At 35.2% G+C, this 20477-nt stretch overlaps 1 protein-coding gene across 1 annotated transcript in view; it reads right to left on the bottom strand.

The window, feature by feature from the left end:
• Positions 1–20477, bottom strand: part of CD109 (CD109 molecule) — a 187702-nt gene that overhangs the window by 26661 nt on the left and 140564 nt on the right. The window contains exons 23-28 of the mRNA XM_007484202.3: positions 19381–19557; positions 8658–8739; positions 6964–7192; positions 4868–5033; positions 1825–2015; positions 1152–1307 (exon numbers count right to left, since the gene is read on the bottom strand). Of these exons, the coding sequence (XP_007484264.1) occupies positions 1152–1307; positions 1825–2015; positions 4868–5033; positions 6964–7192; positions 8658–8739; positions 19381–19557 (1001 nt within the window). The remainder of the gene's footprint in view (positions 1–1151; positions 1308–1824; positions 2016–4867; positions 5034–6963; positions 7193–8657; positions 8740–19380; positions 19558–20477) is intronic.

The following is a 20477-nucleotide window of genomic DNA, read 5'->3' as shown; positions in this document are numbered from 1 at the left end:
TGAATGATGAAATGTCCTTCAAACATGGAGACAAATTCTCACACTAGACTTCATGTCATCCCTTTCTTTCTTTTTCCCTCACTTATTTTTTAAGCTACAATGTTCCCCCTATTCCCAAGATGGGAAAACGAGACCACTGGCATGAAAACATCCTTTGAAGCCAGAGTACAAAGACAATATAAGCTCCTTGAGGCCAGGACTTTGTTTTTTAGTTGTTGTATCCCTAGTGCCTAGCATTGTGCCTCATACATAACAAGTCCTTAATATATGCTTATTAGATTGTGCTAAGAGGAAAAAAATGATAAGCATGACATTTCAATTTGTTTATGAATTGGATTTAAGTAAGACAAAGTTTCACAAAGTCATCAGGCTCATTCTCTCTTCCAGTGTCACCATGGAAATCCAGTGGCCAGACAAAAGTCAAGGCAACTGGCCACGGTCTGGAATGTAGTGGAAGGCCTGGGTGTCTTCAATATCTGACCAAGTTCTAAGCACTCCATAGTAACTGCTTCCACCACCTAGATGGCCAGTTGGTACAAAATGTTCCCATTAACCTATTCCACCAAAGAAGTTTTCATATGTTTCAGTAGATACTTTCCACCCAACTCGCCAATATGTTTGATGTCTGTTGGATACTCTCAAAGTGGTTTAGCCCATCTGCCAAGATGGTTTAACCAGGGTATGGTGCTGACATAGTAATGTCATTTTTGTCTTCTTCAAGTTCAAAGGATAGCAACCAGCCAACTGGCAGTAGTGCTCTATGACCTCCGGCCAAAAAGTTAAACCATAGTCCTAAGAGCACCCTTTGTTTTAACAAAGTAATTCACCACTAGTCTCCTTTGCCTCTCCTGGCTCCTCTGCTCTCTTCTCTAGCCATGACCATCTTCTCCCTTATACTATTCCTCTGTCCTAGTCTGGGTTCCCAAACATTAATCCAATAGCAGACCCTTAAACTCCTTTAATCCAGGGTTCTGGGTACTATATTCCATAGGTTCAACTCTGTGTCTGTATTGGCTTATCTGAAATCTGCTCATCTATTTCATGATTTGAAATAACTGGCAAATGAACAAAAGGGAAAATTATTCCAGCTTAAACCATCATTTTATAGTTTCAAATAATTATCTAATGGATAAATATTCTTCATTACCTACCTCTACTGTTTGAGAAATAAAGCGATTTTTATTGTTAATCAGAAATTCTGTTGGTGCTGTCACACTAGGTCCAGTTACTTTTACTCTCATATCTGTCTGTCCAGTCATGGTGAGAGCTGCAAATGTAGATAAGGCATGCAAGGCCACAATGGTATCCTAAGTGGTGGAAAAGAAGACGATTTACTGAGTAAAGCCACAACGATTAAAGTGTTCTGAAATTTTCCCAATGACTGAAGACAATTCTTATTATTGAATTATGAATTACTTTTGTTTCCTGTCAAAATGACAATTGCTATGGGGGATAAGACAAGTCCTTCTAGAGGTATGTTAAACAAACAAACAAACAAACAAAAAACTCCTTGGCTAGTTGGTTAGCTGTCTCCTAACAACACACATCAGAGATGGGAAACCAACCAGATACTTCTGAGTCAGCATCCCTGCCCTTCCTAGTAAATACCTGACCCAGTTGTATTGGAACACCATGCAAACTATCTTGTAACAATAAATGGTGAGATTTGCCTTCATATATGGCTTAGTGAAAACTTTCTATTTCTCTATAATCACATCATTCCATAAAGTTTAGAATACCACCTACTAGCACAGCATGTAACAACTTCCCACCAAAAAACTGGATATTTTTAGAAAAAGATATCAATAATTTATGAGCTCTAACCTGAGTAGAGGAAAAACCTCCCAGACTATTTCTCTGTTTGCTTAACCACTTCATAATAGGCATTCCCTCGGCCATCCGATTTTGCAGGAAGTGTGACAATAATGCATAGGCTGCAATCTCAATGTCTAAGGAACTCGGCTGCCATGATTGAGAAAGTTTGGATACCGATGACACCCAGAATTGCATGCCTCCTGCGAGAGAACAACATAACAGTGGGAGAGAGGTGGATAATTAAGTCTATTTTCAATCTATATGTTAAGAAAACTATAGATCATACTATCTACTTCCAAGTGATGGACTCAATAGTGTGCAATGAAGCATGTATATGGGTGTGGGTGTGGGTGTGGGTGGGTGGGTGAGTAGGTGGGTGTGGGTGGGTGTTGGACATGACTGATGCAAAAATTTGTTTTGCATGTCTACAGAATTTTTTATTAATTCTATTTTATAGAATTGTTGTTGTTGTTATTGTTGTTTCCAAGAAAAGCAAGTCAGACATGGTCGGCCCATTGGTTGGTTTTTGTAAACTGGTTCCTACCCCAATCCATCCCAATCTTTTTAAATCTTTGTTACAAGGGTAGACTCACAGGCTAAAGGAAGAGGAAATATATGTTCAAAAATAAAGGTGATATAAAGACAAAAGACATCATTTTTTTTTAAGAAAGAAATGTATACCCTAGTCAACATCCCCTTACTTCTTTTTCTTTTAAACCCTTACCTTCCATTTTGGAATTAATTCTATGTGTTGGTTCCAAAACAAAAGAGCAATAAGGGTGAGAAAATGAGAGTTAAATAACTTGCACAGGGTCCCACAGCTAGGAAGTGGGTGCATCCAAATTCGAACCCAGAACCTCCCATTTCCAGGTCTTGCTCTCCATCCACTAAACCACTTAGCTGCCCCACATGAGGTAGCCTCTCCCCACCTCCCCTGCTTTTTTACTTCTTTTTGTATATTGTCTTTGTCTACAAGAAAGTGAGCTCCTTGAGGTAGGGACTGTATTTTGCCTTTCAGAACACAATGCCTGGCACATATAGGTGTTTCATAAATGTTTACTGACTATTGTTGATAATAAAAATATAATGTTTTGTAACATCTTACCACTTTATGAAACTATCCTTTATTTGAATTAACAGAATTAAAACTAATAAATACAATGTTTCCACAATGCTCTGATACAACAACTTCTGGAATGAGGGTCCCAAAAATCAGCCGAGTTATCGCAATTGTTATGAGAATCATACATCCTACTGCCTGAATAAAAATGGGTTATCTCAAGAAAGGAGGGAGAGGAGGGAAGGATGGAGAGAACATGGACTGCAAAATGTCAGAAAATGATTAGTAAAAATTATTATCGACATAAAAAATTTTAATTAAAAACGGATTGCTCTTGTTTCACTCCCTTCTAGAATGCATGGGGATTATTTTAAGTTTCATCAAAATGTAATTGCACTCTTCTCTCCCTTCAACATACACACACACACACACACATCCTTCCACGACTTATCTGTTATCAGATAACAGACAATATCTGTTATCTGTGCTCCTTAGTAAGATGAGGGAGATAGCTAAGTTAGTGAGGTGACAGAGATATTTATAAGTACTTGATTTTACCCCATAACTGCTTAAATCATGAGTCTTTGTCTTTGAACTTAGTTCAGAATTCAGCTAGCCTTTAATGGATTAAATTTTAAAATCCAGTTCTCCAGCTAATCAATGATCTATTCTTGCCTCTAGGAATTCTTGCTGACCTTAAAGGATGCATGTGAATGCAAGGGATTTAAGCCTATCCTATGAAGCAACCAAGCTATCATTCAAGGATGTCTGTTTTGCTATCCAAAAATCTGGATGACTCTTGTATCTGGGCTCTCACAATGAGCCTTTCTTGGTCCCATAGGGAAAGGAAGGTCATTACTAGCCCCCAATTCCAAACTTCCAACCAGTTGTGTTGCTCCCTTGTAAACAATCATTTTGTACTCAATTCCATGATGCCATCTGTGCTGTTCTGCTCTATGTTCTATACTCTCCAAAAAGTTATAAAAAGGGAAATTGTCCTTTTGTTCAAGGTCTTTGGCATGAATGAAAGCAAGCCACTGACCCATTTATTAGCAGGTAACATGCCCCTGCTAATAAATGTTTCTTGTTCAGGAACCTGCCTCAGTTCACCTTTTTGTTCAAATTCCATTGAAACGACTTTATCCACAATGTCTAGATGAGAAAAGGATACTTAAACCAAACTATATTCTGTTCCTCTACAGAGTATTTGAGGGAAATCACAGGCATCTGGACAACTACAAATAAGGACATGGGCGGGGGGAAAGGGGGAGTATTTTATTTTGCTTTTCCTCATTGCAAAAATGTAGACAGTAAACTGCATTTCTCAATAATAACCCTTTTCTTATACACAGAAAATTTTTTTCCAAAGCATGACTTGTCTAATAAGTCCAAATGGGTCCAGTTCCTTAGAATGTCATGGAGTTTTAACTAATGGGTAAATTGAGGCAGGTTGCTGTGCAAGATAGCATTTATTAGGCAAGATAGTGTGATGGCTAGAGAATTGGCCTGAGAGTCACAAAATCACAGGATCATAGATTTATTTCTGGAAGGGACCTTAGAGGGCATTAAGTTCAAATCTCTCATTTCTAATAACAGCTAGCACTTATATGATACCTCAAAATCTGAGAAATCTTTTATAATCTCATCTGATCCTCACAATCATGGGAAATAGGTGCTATTACAACTCCATTTTACAGTTGAGGAAACTGAAGCATAAAAAAATCAAGTGACTTGCTTAAGGTTAAATAGTTGTTATTAAGTATCTGAGGGAGGATTGGAATCCAGATCTTTGTGGCTCCAAGTCCTATAACCTGTCTACCATGCTTTCCTTTAATCCTGGATAGATCTTAAAACCCTCAGTTCCCTCAGAAAAAGAGGAAAAGCCACAGAACACTGGCAGATCTGTAGCCTAGAGCTCCCTACATCAGAGAAATCACAAGTCCGGACCAAAATGGGAAACAAGTTCATCAATAATGAAAAGAATACACTTACCTTCATGCTCTGCTCTCTGGTTCAACCGATCCAAAGCTTCTCTCCCTTCAGTACTTTCCACAGATGACAGTGCATAACTTATGAGAGCTAGAGTATAATTATCTGAAACACCTTCCCTGAAATGTGACTCCAAAAACTCAACAGACCTTCTCATATCCATGGAAGTCTAGATAAACAGACAGTAGATAATAAGGTATTAAAAAAAAACCCGCTTCATAACATTTAAATAACAAGCCTGAAGATGCTTAAGGATCTGACACATTATCATTTTAAAACAGTGAACTTTTTTTTTATCCCTTACCTTCCATCTTATTGATTGTATTTGATATACTGATTTTAAGGCAAAAGTGTCAAGGGTTGGACAATAGCAGCTAAGTGGCTTGTCCAGGATTACACAGCTAGGAAGTGTCAGCATCCAGATTTGAACCCAGGACCTTCCATCTCCAGGCCTGGCTCTCTATCCACTGAGTCATCTAGCTAATAACTCATAACTAATTTCTACAACAAGTAATTAGACCTTGTATTCCAAGGAAGAAGAACTACTGAGAAAATACACAGTGGATATCAATGCTTCTCCAACTAGGAATGCTAACCTGAAGAGGCTGGGCATGTGCTTGGGGAGAAAAGCACATAATTCCATTTCTGGAATGAACAATGTAAATTCAGGAAACAAAATGATCTATCATGCCTAGTGCAGTGGCATGAACCTAGAAGGTACTTGATATAACTTGACTATGATAATTAGATAGACATATGCACATGCATATATATACATATATCTTTATATCTATGTTAATATATAATGGTATTATTATTTTTAAATATAATGATACAACCACATATCTATACGTAAAACTATATACCCTTAGTTCTATTGTTACATTTGTAAACAATATTGACATATAACTATATAATACTGTTAATGTATTTAACAATTAGGATATATAGAATTATCAATTAATTCCAAATTCTCAGGGGACCACAAAGACTGGATTCAGACCCAAGTGCACCACATTAGTTGAGCTTCCTGTCTCTCACCATTATTTCCCTCTCCTTCAACAATTATTTATCCAGCACTAACTGTGTGAAAATCTCTATAGTGGGTACCCTAATTTGAAGATTCTTAACTAGGATCTTGCTTTTGATAATGCTAATAATAATAATTGTTGGTTTTTATATGGTACTTTAAGGTTTATAGTATGCTGTACAGATATTTCAAACATTTGTGCTCTACTGATAAAAATATTAGATAGTCCACTTATCTAAAAATAAAATACTGAGCAGTAATACCCACAAAAATTTGAATGATCATGAGAAAAGCAAAATCATGGATGTATCCAATGCTCTTCCCTATGCTTATTAAATGGTTTTTATATCTATGGGATATCTTTGAGCAGTCACGTGGCACAATGCAAGGAGCACAGGGCTTGGAGTCAGGAAGACTCATCTTCATGAGTTTAAATCTGGTCTCAGACACTAGCTGTGTGACCCTAGGCAAATCATTTAACTCTGTTTGCCTATTTCCTTATCTGTAAAATGAACTGGCAAAGGAAATGGCAAGTCACTCCAGTATCTTTGCCAAGAAAACTCTAAATGGAGTCGCAAAGGGTCAGGCATGATTAAAATTAATAAACAGAACACCTTTGGGAGAGTATTTTAAGGAAATTAGTCATTTAGATGCTTTTAATAACTTTATAGCAGCAATGGCATTAAAACAAATGTATCTTTCTATAAATACATTAAAAAAGCATTAGCCAAATGGTTAAGGAAACTTTTTTACCAAAATATATTACTTTTCAATTTAAAAAAACTCTCCATGTTAAATGATAAAATATTTGCTGACTTATTAAGGGCATCACTTTTAATGTTTGCAAAAGTTTGTATTTTTTAAGACTATAATTTGCAGAACTTCTTTGGCTTCTCCTGATGCTAATCTAGCAAGTAGATTGATGGAATATGGAAGCAAAGTAGATATGTGCAAACTGGGTTCCTTAGGTGTAGATTCAGAAAGCAAAATAATTGAGTCTCAGGGTCCTAAATTATCCCTTCCCTTTTATTTTTCACTGTTTATCAAAATATAACAAAAAGTTAAATACCTGATATGTTTGAAAACCTAAGAGGGATGTCAAAATATAGGCTGTAAGGGTAACTGGACTATTATTGCCACCTTGAAGATCACTATGGATCACTCTTCCTGGTTCCCAGAATTCACCATTGGGTTTTATATGTTTCTTGAGCCAGGAAAATGTTCTGTGTAACACATCCTGATCAATATCTATATAAGAAGAAGCTTGAAGAAAACATCTTAGAACAAAAGCTGATAACCTAAATGGGGAGAAAAAAATAGAACATTTGAAAATAAAAACACATAATAGAATCTTTCAAATATCATTAAATGAGCAAATGATTGATTTTTCTCACAGAGTACCAAAAAAAAGGGATGAAAAGATGGTTGGGGGAATGAAGCAAGCAGAATGGCCAGCAAAGAGGAAGATAACAACGGAGTGATGCTATGGATGCTATGAGAACCTACATCCTATGAATTGTATAAATCTATATCCTATAAATAAAATGTCCCCTAAGTAGAAGTTTACTTACTGCCTTCATCAACAAAAAAAAAACCATAAATTTAGGGTACTTTATTTGTAAAATACTCCAAGTATTAATGAAAGAAAAGCAAAATTATGCATGCTGTCTTATGTCTGCTGAAGTCAATTGAGTAAGACCTTCAGTATTTATAATCCAGAACTAAACTGTTACTTTTGAGGAAAAAACAATGAAAAAATATCCTCTTCCAGGTCACCAAATTCAGGGGAAGTAGGATGTCAGGTAGTATGACACTGAAGAAGGTACCAGTAATACTTTGCAAATTTCAGAAGAGAAGGAAAACAGAATACACACAAAAAAAAGAGACAATATGATGAAATGGATAGGCACTGGGCTTGCAGTTAGGAAGACACTGACTCAAAAGCTACCTCAGCTACCTACTAGCTCAGTGACCCCAGACAATTTTGTCTCTCCCATTAGACTGTAAGATCCTTGAGGGCAGGGATTGTCTTTTGCCTTTTTTTTATCTCTTGTATTTAGAACTCAATAGGCACTTTAAAAAATATTCATTGAATGAATAAATAGCATCTCTGAACCTTGGTTTTATAATCTGTAAAATGAGAGAGTTGGACATCCCTTCCAACTCTAAATATATAATACTACGATAATAGAAAAGAATCAGTAAGTCATTCAGAAGTAATATCATTCACAGCTAGATCTGTTGTCACTGGTTGTAACAAGGACATGGAGAAGATTTCATAATGAATGCTTAACATTTTCATCTCCATTTCTCAATAACAAGCCCAGGGGCTCATTCCAGGGAAGTGCCTGCACTCCCATCACTATGACAATTTTAACTAATAATTCCTTGATGCCCTCAACAATATGCTGAATTTCTTTTTATGGTGGAAATTTTTAAGGATTTAGAAAGACTATGCTACCCTTTTACTACATCATCATTCTCATGATTTATTCCTGTCAGATATACAATCATCTCAAAGTATTCCATGTCGCTGTACCCACAATGAAAGAAATATTATTCATCTTCCAAAAATGTAAAAATGGCTTCTTCATAATGGATTTAGATTATTGCCTACAGAGAATCCCCCTCAAAGTTGGACAATGGTTCCAATGAAAACCAAGATGCAAGCCAATTTCTTGAACATTTTCATCTCAGTGCAGTATCAGAATTATGTGTTCCTGATCTAAGACACAGATTAACTTTGCTGGCATAGATACTTACCATGTGCTCCCAGAGGGATCATCATTTCCAAAAGCACTAAAAGAACCATCATCCCTTTGATAGAGAAGTTCTCTTTGGTAGCCTGAAAACATGAAAAGAGACAAGGATATTCAGTATTATCAATTTGTAATGTAATATTTTAGTCACCATTTTCTCATTAAAAAAAATAACAGAAGGGGCAGTTAGGTTACTCAGTAGATTAAGAGTCATACCCAAAGACAGGAGGTCCTGGGTTCAAATATGGCCTTAGACACTTCCTACCTGTGTGACACTGGGCCAAGTCACTTAACCCCCATTGCCTAGCCCTTACCATTCTTCTTCCTCAGAACCAATACACAGTATTGATTCTAAGACAAAAGGTTTAAAAAAAAGAAGCAAAAGAAAGAAGAGAAAAAGAAGTCAAATATTTATGAAGCATGTGGTCCTGTAAGAGATGTAAATAAACTGAATGGCTCTAATAAAGTATGAAAAATAATTATGCTAGTATCCAAAAATTAACATTCATTAGTACCAAAAATCGTCAGGTGATAATGACAAATTACTCATGGGTCAATGAACCAGGATGAGAAAAATTATTCTGGGATTACTAGAGGGTCAAGCTGACAGACAGCCAGAAAGACATGCAGACAATCTTCTTGCTGGACAGTTGCAAAGTTTAATGAGTTGGGATACACACTTTATAGGGAAAATGACATAGGCTACGGGATTAAGTAAGCTGTTTGCAGAGACAATGGTTAGTAATGATTTACAAGATGAAGACAATGGATTTAGATTACCTCAGTGGCTCTAAATGGAGTTTTTGATAGGATAATAAATCACAAGTAAATATGTAATCATCTAGTCCTAATTCTCAGGGAAATGTTTGGCTTCAGTGGGTAGAACAAGGACAGCCAGGAATAGCCAAGAACTTATCAGGTGCTTTGTGTGTAATTGGAAATCTTGTGCCTTTGAACTACATTTCCCAGGAGCTCACTGACTTCCTGTCATTAGGTGCTGATGTTGACAGGGGATATATTGGGTGGGGTTCCTGATCTTGGGTTCTTTGCTTACTGAGTTGTGACTGTAGTGGAGGAAGGTTTTTGAACAGGTAGACTAGCCATGGGCAGGTGATTTTATTTTGTTACTTCTAATGATTATTAATAAATCTTATAAAATATAATGTTTTAAATTATTGTATAATAATTTTAATTTTTACATTTAGGTGAGATCTGGATCTATCTGGCTGATGGCTCTGATTTTATTGGTGCCTATTCTCACTGATGAGGGCTACAAAAGACCAGTCACTTGAAATAAGGAACCTATTCATTCACCCCCACAAAAGCAAAGAAATTAAGGTTTTTTTAAAGGCCAATTTTTACCATTTTAATCTTTACCCATTCAAAATTCTTTATTATCTATAAAAAGCTAAATATAGAACCCAACGCTAAAAGTTTCAAATGGAAATTAAACAGGAAAGCACGCCTTACCCTCAAGTCAGTGGTGGCAGAAATGGAAAAAAACACTCAAAAGTCAAAAAAAAGTGTTGCAGAATAAGGCATATATATTTTCAAGCATTGCTAATATGGAAATATGTTTTGCATGACTACATATGTATTTGTTATAAGGATTTTGTTTTTCTCTTTTTCCAAATTCAAGGAAGTGGGAGGGGATAAGGTGTAGGGATGACAGCAAATAAAAAAGGGGAAGGAAGAAATGAACAAATGAACGAACAAACAAATGAACAAAAGGAAGGAAGGGAAGGAGGAAGGGAGGAATGAACAGAGGAAGGAACAAAGGAACAAAGGAAGGAGTGAGGGAAAGAAGGAAGGAAAGAAAAAAGAAAAGAGAATGAGATCACTTCTTTTAAAATGCATGGAGAAAAGAAGGAAGAACAGAAAGGAGCACTGACAGTGCAGATTTAAAAGCTTAAAAAGAAAAGCAAGTTATACATAATAAAAGACTGCAATTTATGTAAAATCTTTATCTGTTCTACTATATATCTGGAAAGGTTCATTTTACTTAACAATTTGTTAAATTCATAATAAAAAAACAAATAGTCAAGTAAAGAGTATTTTTCTTGCATAAACCTCAGATCATTACTCATTTTTTAACCTTAAAGTATAAACATTCATAAAATAACAGTTTGAGTTGCAAAGACCTTAGAAGCCAACTCCTCCATTTTATAGATGAAGAACTTAAGACCCAGAAAAGCTAACTGATTTGCCCAAGTTAAAACAGAGGTATGAGACAAGGGTTGGGATTTGAACCAGGGGCCTCAGACTACATATCCACTGCTCTTTTCTACTCTACAACACTATCTCTTACTCATTAAAAAGAAAAGGCCATTATTTCTCTTGTCATTTCACTCCACAGCAAGGGAAGAAAAGTCCATGAATTTTAAAAAATATGTTTATAACTATATTTCAATATAATTTGTTTCCTTTATATTCCTACATATTTTATTTTATGTATCTTAAAACATTGTTCTGAAAAGAGGTTTATAAGTTTCCCAAGACTGCCAAAGTGCCCTTTGACACAAAAAAGGGCCATAAAACTGCTCTACTCTGTGGACTTTTCTTTCCTATCCTTTCCCCAAGAAAATCTGAGTTCTGATTAAGCGGGGGAAGCAAAATTCTTATTAAGCAAATCACTATGCCACATAGAAAATCAAGAACCTAGGCTTTAAGTAGTGTTGGAACTTTGGAACAAAATTTTAAATAGGAAAAAATTAAAAGTTCAATTTGCATAAGTTATAGGCAGATCTTGCATACTTCAGACCCTGTTTATCATGATACTTATTACTTATTTTCATTTGCTAAAATGGACATTTATCTGAAATTAAGAGGTTTCTTTGAATAACCTCAGAACTCTGACTGAAGCAGCAACTAATATGAATTCAAAAGAGGAAAGATGAAATGCAATTCCACCTTTTGGCAGAGAGAATTTTGTATAGGTACAAAACCAGATATATAGATATAGATATAGATATAGATATAGATATATAGATATCCACTTGTTTTTAGTGACTTTTCATATTTATTATTCATATTTACTATTGATACTTCAACTGGATGGGAGAATTAAGGGACTAAGTTTGGCATATAATAAGAAACATGGGGGGAAGAAAAAGTTTATAAATCTATTCATTTAAAAATCAAACTATATGTAAATGTTTATTAAACAAGTTTAGATAGTCATATTTATGCTCAATGTTAAGCTTAAATTAAATTTTTTATTTAAAAAATTAATAACTTTACCATAAAAATGAACACATCCACCTTTTTTTAACATCTTACTTCTTTCCTCATCTCAAAAAACTACCAGGAAAATTTTTTTAACTTAATATTCATTTTAATGAATTTAACAATTATTGCTGACACCAGAAATTTGTTGATTAAACTGATTTACTTAATCCCTTTGTCTTCACATTAACTATATCAGGAAAGCAGAGTATAGCAGAATGAGAGCAGTTAATCAAAGAAATACTAAACAATTTTCTGAAGTTTTTTAATAACTTTCTTAAGATCTCAAAGATGGTTAACAGTGGAATCCAGAATAAGACCTCAGACTCTGACTTAAAACCAGGATTTCATCCACCATACAGAATCTCTTCAATGCTTTACAATATGAATAACCATAATCTAACTGTGATTTTTATCTTGTAAGACATGAAAATATTTTGGGACCCATGTAAACTATGGAAAATATCTCTATAATCAGAATGACCTATCAAGAAGGGGGGCGGGAGGGGGGAGGACGTTATGCCCTCTAACAGCACAAATCCTATCAACAACTATCGTTCCAAGTATGAGATATTGTAAAATTGGTCATTGAAATGAGGTCATGGAGATGAGATCAGTCCTCATGAAAATGACCTCTCAGGTGGCTGACCTCCAGAACTCAACAACTACCACCAGTCCTCTGCCAGAGGAAGGCAACACAGAAAAAACAAAATATTGCATTCTCCAGTTCTGAAGTAAAACTCTTTTGCTTATTTAGCTGGAATAGGAAATGTAAATGTTGAACTATGATCATGGGTGATAGGAACTAGAAAAACATAACCTGCAGGGAATATATTCCCTATCTAAATTTGACTGCTTAGAGAATTCTGTATTAAGCAATATAAGTGAAGTAACTTTATTTTTCTCCTAAGTCAGTTTTAATCTATTAGTACATTTATAAATGGTCAATTATTTCTTTGAAAAGAGTTAATCCAAAAAGCCATAGCTGAGACTTCCACTGTAGTGATGCTCTAGACTTATGGCTTTTATAAGGAAAAAAAGAAACAATTTTCTCCCAAAATTTAGTTTAGCATAATTATAATGAAGTAAGTTTATCATAATTATAATAGCTAATATTTATGAAGCACTTTAAGGCTTACATGTTATTTTATAAACATCTCATTTTATCTTCACAATATCCCTAGGAAGCAGGCCCTATTTCTATTATTCACATTTTATAGATTAGGAAACTGAGGTAGACAGAAGTTAAAAAATTTGCCCAAGATCATTTAATTAGTGAGTGTCTTGGACAAGGTCCAAACTCAAATCTTCCTGACTCCAGGTCCAATACTCTACATACTGTGCCACCTAGCTTCCAATAGATATAGAAAAATAGAGACAAAGAGACATGATAGATAGATAGATAGATAGATAGATAGATAGATAGATAGATAGATAGACAGGTAGATAGACAGATAAATAATGGATGAACAGATTAAAGAGAGATATGGATAGATGGAAGAATGGATAGATGAATGGATGATGGATGGGCAAATGTAGACAAAAAACAGATAAATATACACACAAATATTGTGAATATGAATTTTATATTATTAATGTAAATTATTATTAAAATCTAAATTAGTATGATAGAATCTTAGTTTTGGAGAGGATCTTAAAGAACATTTAATTCAATAGCTCCCCAAATCAAGAATAATATCCACAACTTTATCAATGATTGTTCATCAAGCTTTTGCTTGAAGACTCCCAGAGATGAGGAACCCTGTTGCTTAGAGAAAGCCCTAATTATTAAGGATTTTTTTATATTGAGTTGAAATATGGTTGGAAAGGCAGCATGATATAGTGGAGAGAGGGCTAGACTTGAACTTAGAAAAACATAGATTTTACTCCCATCTCTGCCATTTATTATCTGTGCTACTTTTGGCAAGTCACAATCTCTCTGAGCTATTTTCTCATCTACAAAATGAAAGGATGGGATTATATGTTCTCTAAGATCTTTTCAGGACATTCCCAGGGCTCTAAATCCATGACGCCATGATTCCCTCTTTTTTCAGCCTACATTAAACATTCCTGTTCCTTCAATTAATCCTCAGATAGAACATTTTAAAGTATTCACTCCATTCTAGTTATTATGTAAGTTAAGGTTATTAACCATTTTTGTGTCACAGACTCCTTTGACAGTATGATAAAGATGAACCTCTCTCAGAATAATGTTTTTCAATGCTTAAATGAAAAAATGATCAAGACACCTGAAATCTGTCCATAGACCTCAACTTAAGAACTCCTATTATGGAGAGAGTTTATGTTTATGTAGTAAAAAGAAGTTTCTCATAAACTACTCCTATTTTTATAGGGCCTGACACAAATAAATATGCTTTAATTTGATATTAATTTTCCATTACTTTGAATATCCAAATAAATAATTTTATACAAATTCATAGTAAAGACTGGAGACTACTATTCAAGAAACTATTTAAATTAATAGATGTTTTGATTACCTTAGTTGCTAATATTAACATCAAATAAATTTGGTTCCTTGGAGTCTACACTAATTACTTTTTCATGGGCAGGTATGATAAGGATGGATCAATTTCATAATCTATCAGAAAGGAGAAAGGTAATAAACAGAAGCTTTTATCAGTCCTTTTTATTTTAAAGGACTTACTAGATTTTTTGCTTTTGACTCAGGACATACTTTGAAAACTGACTATAAATCCAGAATTGTAAAACCTGTTCCTTTTCTACTCTTATTTAGAGAAAATTATACATTAGCTAAATGTTTTCTGATAACTCACAAAATCAAGCTTCAAGTTGTAATGACCCTAGGAGCTATATGTTTAAGAGAAATTTAACTCTTTGCAATACAAATCAAAGACACTTTGTTTTCATGTTATGTTTTTTTTTTCTTTTAAAACAATGGAAGTAGCAACCATGAGGTACAATAGAGCAACAAACCTGGAGTCAAGAAGAGCCAAGTTCAAATCCTGCCTCCAATTAGCTGTGGGGCCTTAGGCAAAGAATTTAAACTTTAGCCACTCCAGTTTCCTCAATTGTAAAACAGGGATAATAATAGCACCTATCTCCAGAAGAGATAATATTTGTAAAGTGCCTGGCACACAAAAGTGCTTAATAAATGCTTGATAAGGAGTAGCTAGTGCCTCAGTGGTGTGACAGAGGTTGGTACATAAGAAAAGTGCCAGGCTGAAGAGTGAGTGAAACTGATCACCTCAATGGGGGAGGGGCCCCAGGAATTTGGAATCTTGAGGAGGGGAAGACTCTGGCTGGTAGAGGAGTTGCGGAAGAAAGAAGGTTGAAAAAGATCTCCTGAGGGTTACCCACTTTTCCTGCTGGTGACTGGAAATCTTTTCCCCCAATCATTTCCCAATTGAAAAGACTATTAAAGAGGAAACCTGAGAAAGACATTTTAAATCTCTGTCTGACTTTATTTCAGCTCCTGTTGCCCTGAGTCTGAACTGTGGCCAAGGGGCCAAACCCAGGGTGAGTCAACCTGACTTTCTCTCAGGGGGCTCAGACTGCCAAAGCCTGAGTTCCCCCCAAACTTGAGGAGGGAGGAAAAGGGTTTTAGATAGAGACAGGGACCCCTTTTATCCCACTTTCTTCTCCCATTCTTTCTCTGATATTTTTTACTTTGTATTATCCTAATTGAGTTAAGTTGACATTAAAAGTTATCTGTTCTCCAAGGTGTGAACAAGTGTGAGTGAACAGATCAAGGGGAGACACTTTGGCCTTGAGTAGTGGAGGGAAAACAAGAGGGACAAGAGCGAATCTGGGAGAGCAGTCTTAGTTAAGGACGGAAGGCAGAAGGGGACAAATCTTCAGAACCCTTCTTCTCTCTCTGAGCCAACCCTAAATATCAGCTGTCTCCCCTGAACCCCACTTTGAGAAGGGGGGTCTCTGCTTTTCTCTTCTCTTTCCCCCTCTCTATACTGATTTAACCACCCCTCAAATACAGTGGACAGAGAGCCAGGTCTGGATGTGAGAGGTCCTGGGTTCAAATTTGATCTCAGACACTTTCTACCTATGTGACCCTACATAAGTCATTTAAACCCAATTGCCAGACCTTACCACTTTTCTGTCTTGGAATCAATGCTTAATATCGATTCTAAGACAGAAGGTACCCAAGTTAATTTACATACCTATCAAACTACCGAGAAACTTTTTTACTGAATTAGAAAAAAATATAAGAAATCTATTTGGAAGAACAAAAGATCAAGAATATCAAGGGAAATAATGGGGGGGGCTGGGGGGAAATGTGAAGGTTGAGGGCCTAGCAGTACCAGAACTTAAACTGTACTATAAAACAGTGGTTATCAAAACAATATGGTACTGGCTAAGAGACAGAAGGGAGGATCAATGGAAAAGACTTGGAAAAAAATGCCCTCAGTAAGATAGTGTACAATAAACCCAAAGATCCCAGATTTGGGGACAAAAACCCTCTAATTGACAAAAACTGCTGGGAAAATTGGAAAACAGTATGGGAGATATTAAATTTAGATCAGCATCTCACACATGACTTAAATATAAAGAAGGAAACTCTAAGAAAACAGAATAGTATACCTGTCAGATCTATGGGAAAGGAAGGACTTTAAGACCAAGCAAGAGATAGAGAATATTAGAAAATTTAAAGTGAATAATTTTGATTACATTAAATTAAAAAGGTTTTGTACAAACAAAACCAATGCAATGAAAATTAGAAGGGAAGCAACAAATTGAGAAAAAAATCTTCATAACAAAAACCTCTGACAAAGATCTAATTTCTCAAATTTATAAGGAGCTAAATCAATTGTACAAAAAAAGCCCAATTGATAAATGGGCAAGAGACATGAATAGGCAATTTTCAGATAAGAAATCAAAACTATCAATAAGCACATGAAAAAGTTTTCTAAATCTCTTATAATTAAAGAAATGCAAATCAAAACAACTCTGAGGTACCACTTCACACCTAACAGGCTAGCCAATATGACAGCAAAGGAAAGTAATGAATGATGGAGGGGATGTGGCAAAATTGGGACATTAATGGATTGCTGTTGGAGCTGTGAATTGATCCAACCATTCTGGATGGCAATTTGGAACTAGGCCCAAAGGGCTTTAAAAGACTATTTACCTTTCGATCCAGCCATACCTGGGTTTGTACCCCAAAGAGATAATAAGGGAAAAAGCTTGCACAAAAATATTTATACCTACTCTCTTTGTGATGGCAAAAAACTGGGAAATGAAGGGTTGTCCCTTGATTGGGGAATGGCTGAACAAATTGTGATATCTGATGTTGATGGAATACTATTGTACAGAAAGGAACAATGAACTAGAGGAATTCCATGTGAACTGGAAAGATTTCCAAGAATTGATGCAGAGTGAAAAGAGCAGAACCAGAGAACATTACACACACACACACACACACACATATTCGATTGTAACACAATCGAATGTAATGAACTTCTCTACTAGCAGCAATGCAATGATCCAGGGCAATTCTGAGGGACTTATGAGACAGAACACTATCCACATCCAGAGAAAGAACTGTGGGAGTAGAAACACCGAAGAAAAACAATTGCTTGATCACATGATTCAATGGGGATATGATTGGGGATGTAGACTCTAAACAATCACTCTAGTACAAATATTAATTATATGGAGATAGTTCTTGATCAATGACACATGTAAAACCCAGTGGAATTTCTTGTTGGCTAAGGGAGGGGTATTGGGAGGGGAAGGAAAGAACATGAATCATGAAATCATGGAAAAATATTCTCAATTAATTAATTTAATTAATTTTAAGTCAGAAGGTAAGAATTTAAATAAATAAACAAATTTTTATTTTCTTCCTCTTTGCTTCTTCATTCATTAATGCAGTAATTGTTTTAGATAAAACACAATATGTAGGAATCACTGATCTCCTTGGCCAGAGGATGAATTGAGTGGGAGGAAAACACATTGTATAAATAAGAGATTTTATGATACAATACAATCATATAAGGAGTTTTAGAAAGTGTGACCAAAAAAAAGGAAACATCATCATAGCTACGCAACTATAAGGATTACTCTTATTTTTTTAGTTACAAAGTTTTAATAGTTTTAGTTCCAGTTTATAAAATGTATGTAAAATGTAGAATTTCCCTACATGGTTCCAATAGGTCTTAGGTGTTTTTTTTAATGAGTATAATTATGAACAATAATCGCTCTCCTATCTCTTTCAAAGCAATTAAATCCCTCCTGCTTGTGAGGAAAAAGTACCTTAGAGATAAATTATGAAATAGTCCCAAATATTCATATAAACTCCTAGAAGTAATTACTAATACACTATGAAATAGTCCCAAATACTCATGTCTTTCTATCCATATCATATAACAAATATTTAATAATTGCTTGCTGAAGATTAGCCAATATGACAGCAAATTAAAGTAATAAATGTTGGATGGGATGTAGCAAAATTGGGAGACTAATACACTAGTGGTGGAGTTGTGAGTTGATCCAACTATTCTGGAAAGCAATTTGGAACTGTGCCCAAGGGGCTTTAAAAGAATGCCTACCCTTTCACCCAGCCATACCACTGCTGGGTTTGTACCCCAAAGAGATAATAAGGAAAAAAGCTTGCACAAGAATATTTATAGCCGCTCTCTTTGTGATGGCAAAAAACTGGGAAATGAGGGGTTGTCCCTTGATTAGGGAATGGCTGAATAAATTATGGTATCTGATTGTGATGGGATACTATTGTGCTGAAAGGAATAATAAACTGGAGGAATTCCATGTGAACTGGAAAGACCTCCAGGAATTGATGCAGAATGAAAGGAGCAGAACCAGGAGAACATTGTACACAGAGACTGATACACTGTGGCACAATTGAATGTAATGGACTTCCCTACTACAAGCAATTCAGTGATCCAGGACAATTCTGAGGGACTTAAGAGAAAGAACACTATCCACATTCATAGGAAGAACAGTGGGAATAGAAACGCAGAAGAAAAAAAACTGCTTGACCACATGGTTCAATGAGGATATGACTAGGGATGTTGACTTTAAATGATCACTCTATAGCAAATAATAATATGGAAACAGATTTTGAACAATGACACATGTAAAACCCAGTGGAATTACTTGTTGGCTATGGGAGGAAGGTGGAAGGGAAGGGAAAGAACATGAATCATGTAACTATGGAAAGATATTCTAAATTAAATAAATAAATAAAATTTTAAGAATAAAGGCAAGGAAATTTTTAAAAAATTAATAATTGCTTGCTGATATTTTAATTACTTAAACTAATTGAGAGCCAGATAAACCTCTCTCACATTTTCCTTTCAGTCTTCTCTTCTCTAATCTGTAACCACTTAGCTCCTTCTAAATCATTCCCACCATTAAACACAAGAAATGTAAGATAAAATTCATTTTTAAATGTTTGTACAGGGTTAATTATTTCTGAAAGATGCAAAAAAAAAAATTTTAACAGCACATTGTTTGGTGTGGTTTTTTTTTTCTAAAATACTCACCTTGCCTCATAAATGAGATGGTTTTGTCTTTCACACTATCTGTCAGCTGTCTTGTGTTACTCAGGTAATTCAAAATATAAATATTTGGAGCAAAGTTGATCATATTCTGTTCACCACAGCCATAAGGCATCCGAATCAAGGACTCTAAGCCATTGATAGAAGGCCCAATGATATCTCCTATAAACAAAAGATTAAGTTCATGTTCAGGGTCATGTCATAAACACTCCATAAACATTAACATTTTGATAGTGGATTTCATTCATATAACCAAAGAATAGGATTAAGTGTAACTAAAAACTGAAAATGAAAGTATACAGCAAACTATATCAGCTGCTCATCTGTAGACTCTAAAAGAGGGAAAATGAATAAGAATGAATGAACAAAGAATCATAATGTAGATTTACAGAAGAAGAAAACAAGGCCTGATGGAGACTTACAGGATTTTATGGTTTGAATTTATTTATTTGAAAATATAAATAATTGCCAAGCCCATTTAGTTGATTATACTGTTCTCCTGCTTAATTTGCTCAGTCATGAGAAGAAATGCTCCAAATCACAAATGAAAGAAATGAAAATCAAAACATCTAATGAGGTTTTACCTCATAATGAACAAATTAGTAAAGATGGCAAAGACATCTGTTGGTGTTGGTAAAGTTGTGGAAATCCAGGTACACTAGTGTACTGTTACCAAACCCACTGAAAGAGCTCATTCTAATAGACAGTAGTGTAAGTTTATAAAACTGGGCCCCCAAATAAAGATATGTCTGTTCATAAATGGTTGGGTATGATCTCTTCTGTAGCACCAAACCCTTCCAGAATTAGTCTTATTTGTTATTGGTACCAAACCACCCCTTGCTTGAGACTTCCCCCAGTTTTGCCCTTCTCATTACTGCTTTAGCCCAATTCCTCCTGAAATAAGAGTTTGGGATATGCATTCTTTAGTTCCACCTTCCTCCCTAAATGGCATGGCAACTCTTGGGTAATATTTGGATGAATGGATCCAAAGAATGGGAGATTCAAGTTTCTGTACAATATACTTATTCCTTCAGAGAAATTCAGCTTAAATTGGATGTTCTTGTTTTTGGTTTTGGACAAGT

This window comes from Monodelphis domestica, chromosome 2 (assembly GCF_027887165.1).
Source record: "Monodelphis domestica isolate mMonDom1 chromosome 2, mMonDom1.pri, whole genome shotgun sequence".
Classification (NCBI taxonomy): domain Eukaryota; kingdom Metazoa; phylum Chordata; class Mammalia; order Didelphimorphia; family Didelphidae; genus Monodelphis; species Monodelphis domestica.
This window is presented reverse-complemented; position numbering and strand designations above follow the sequence as displayed.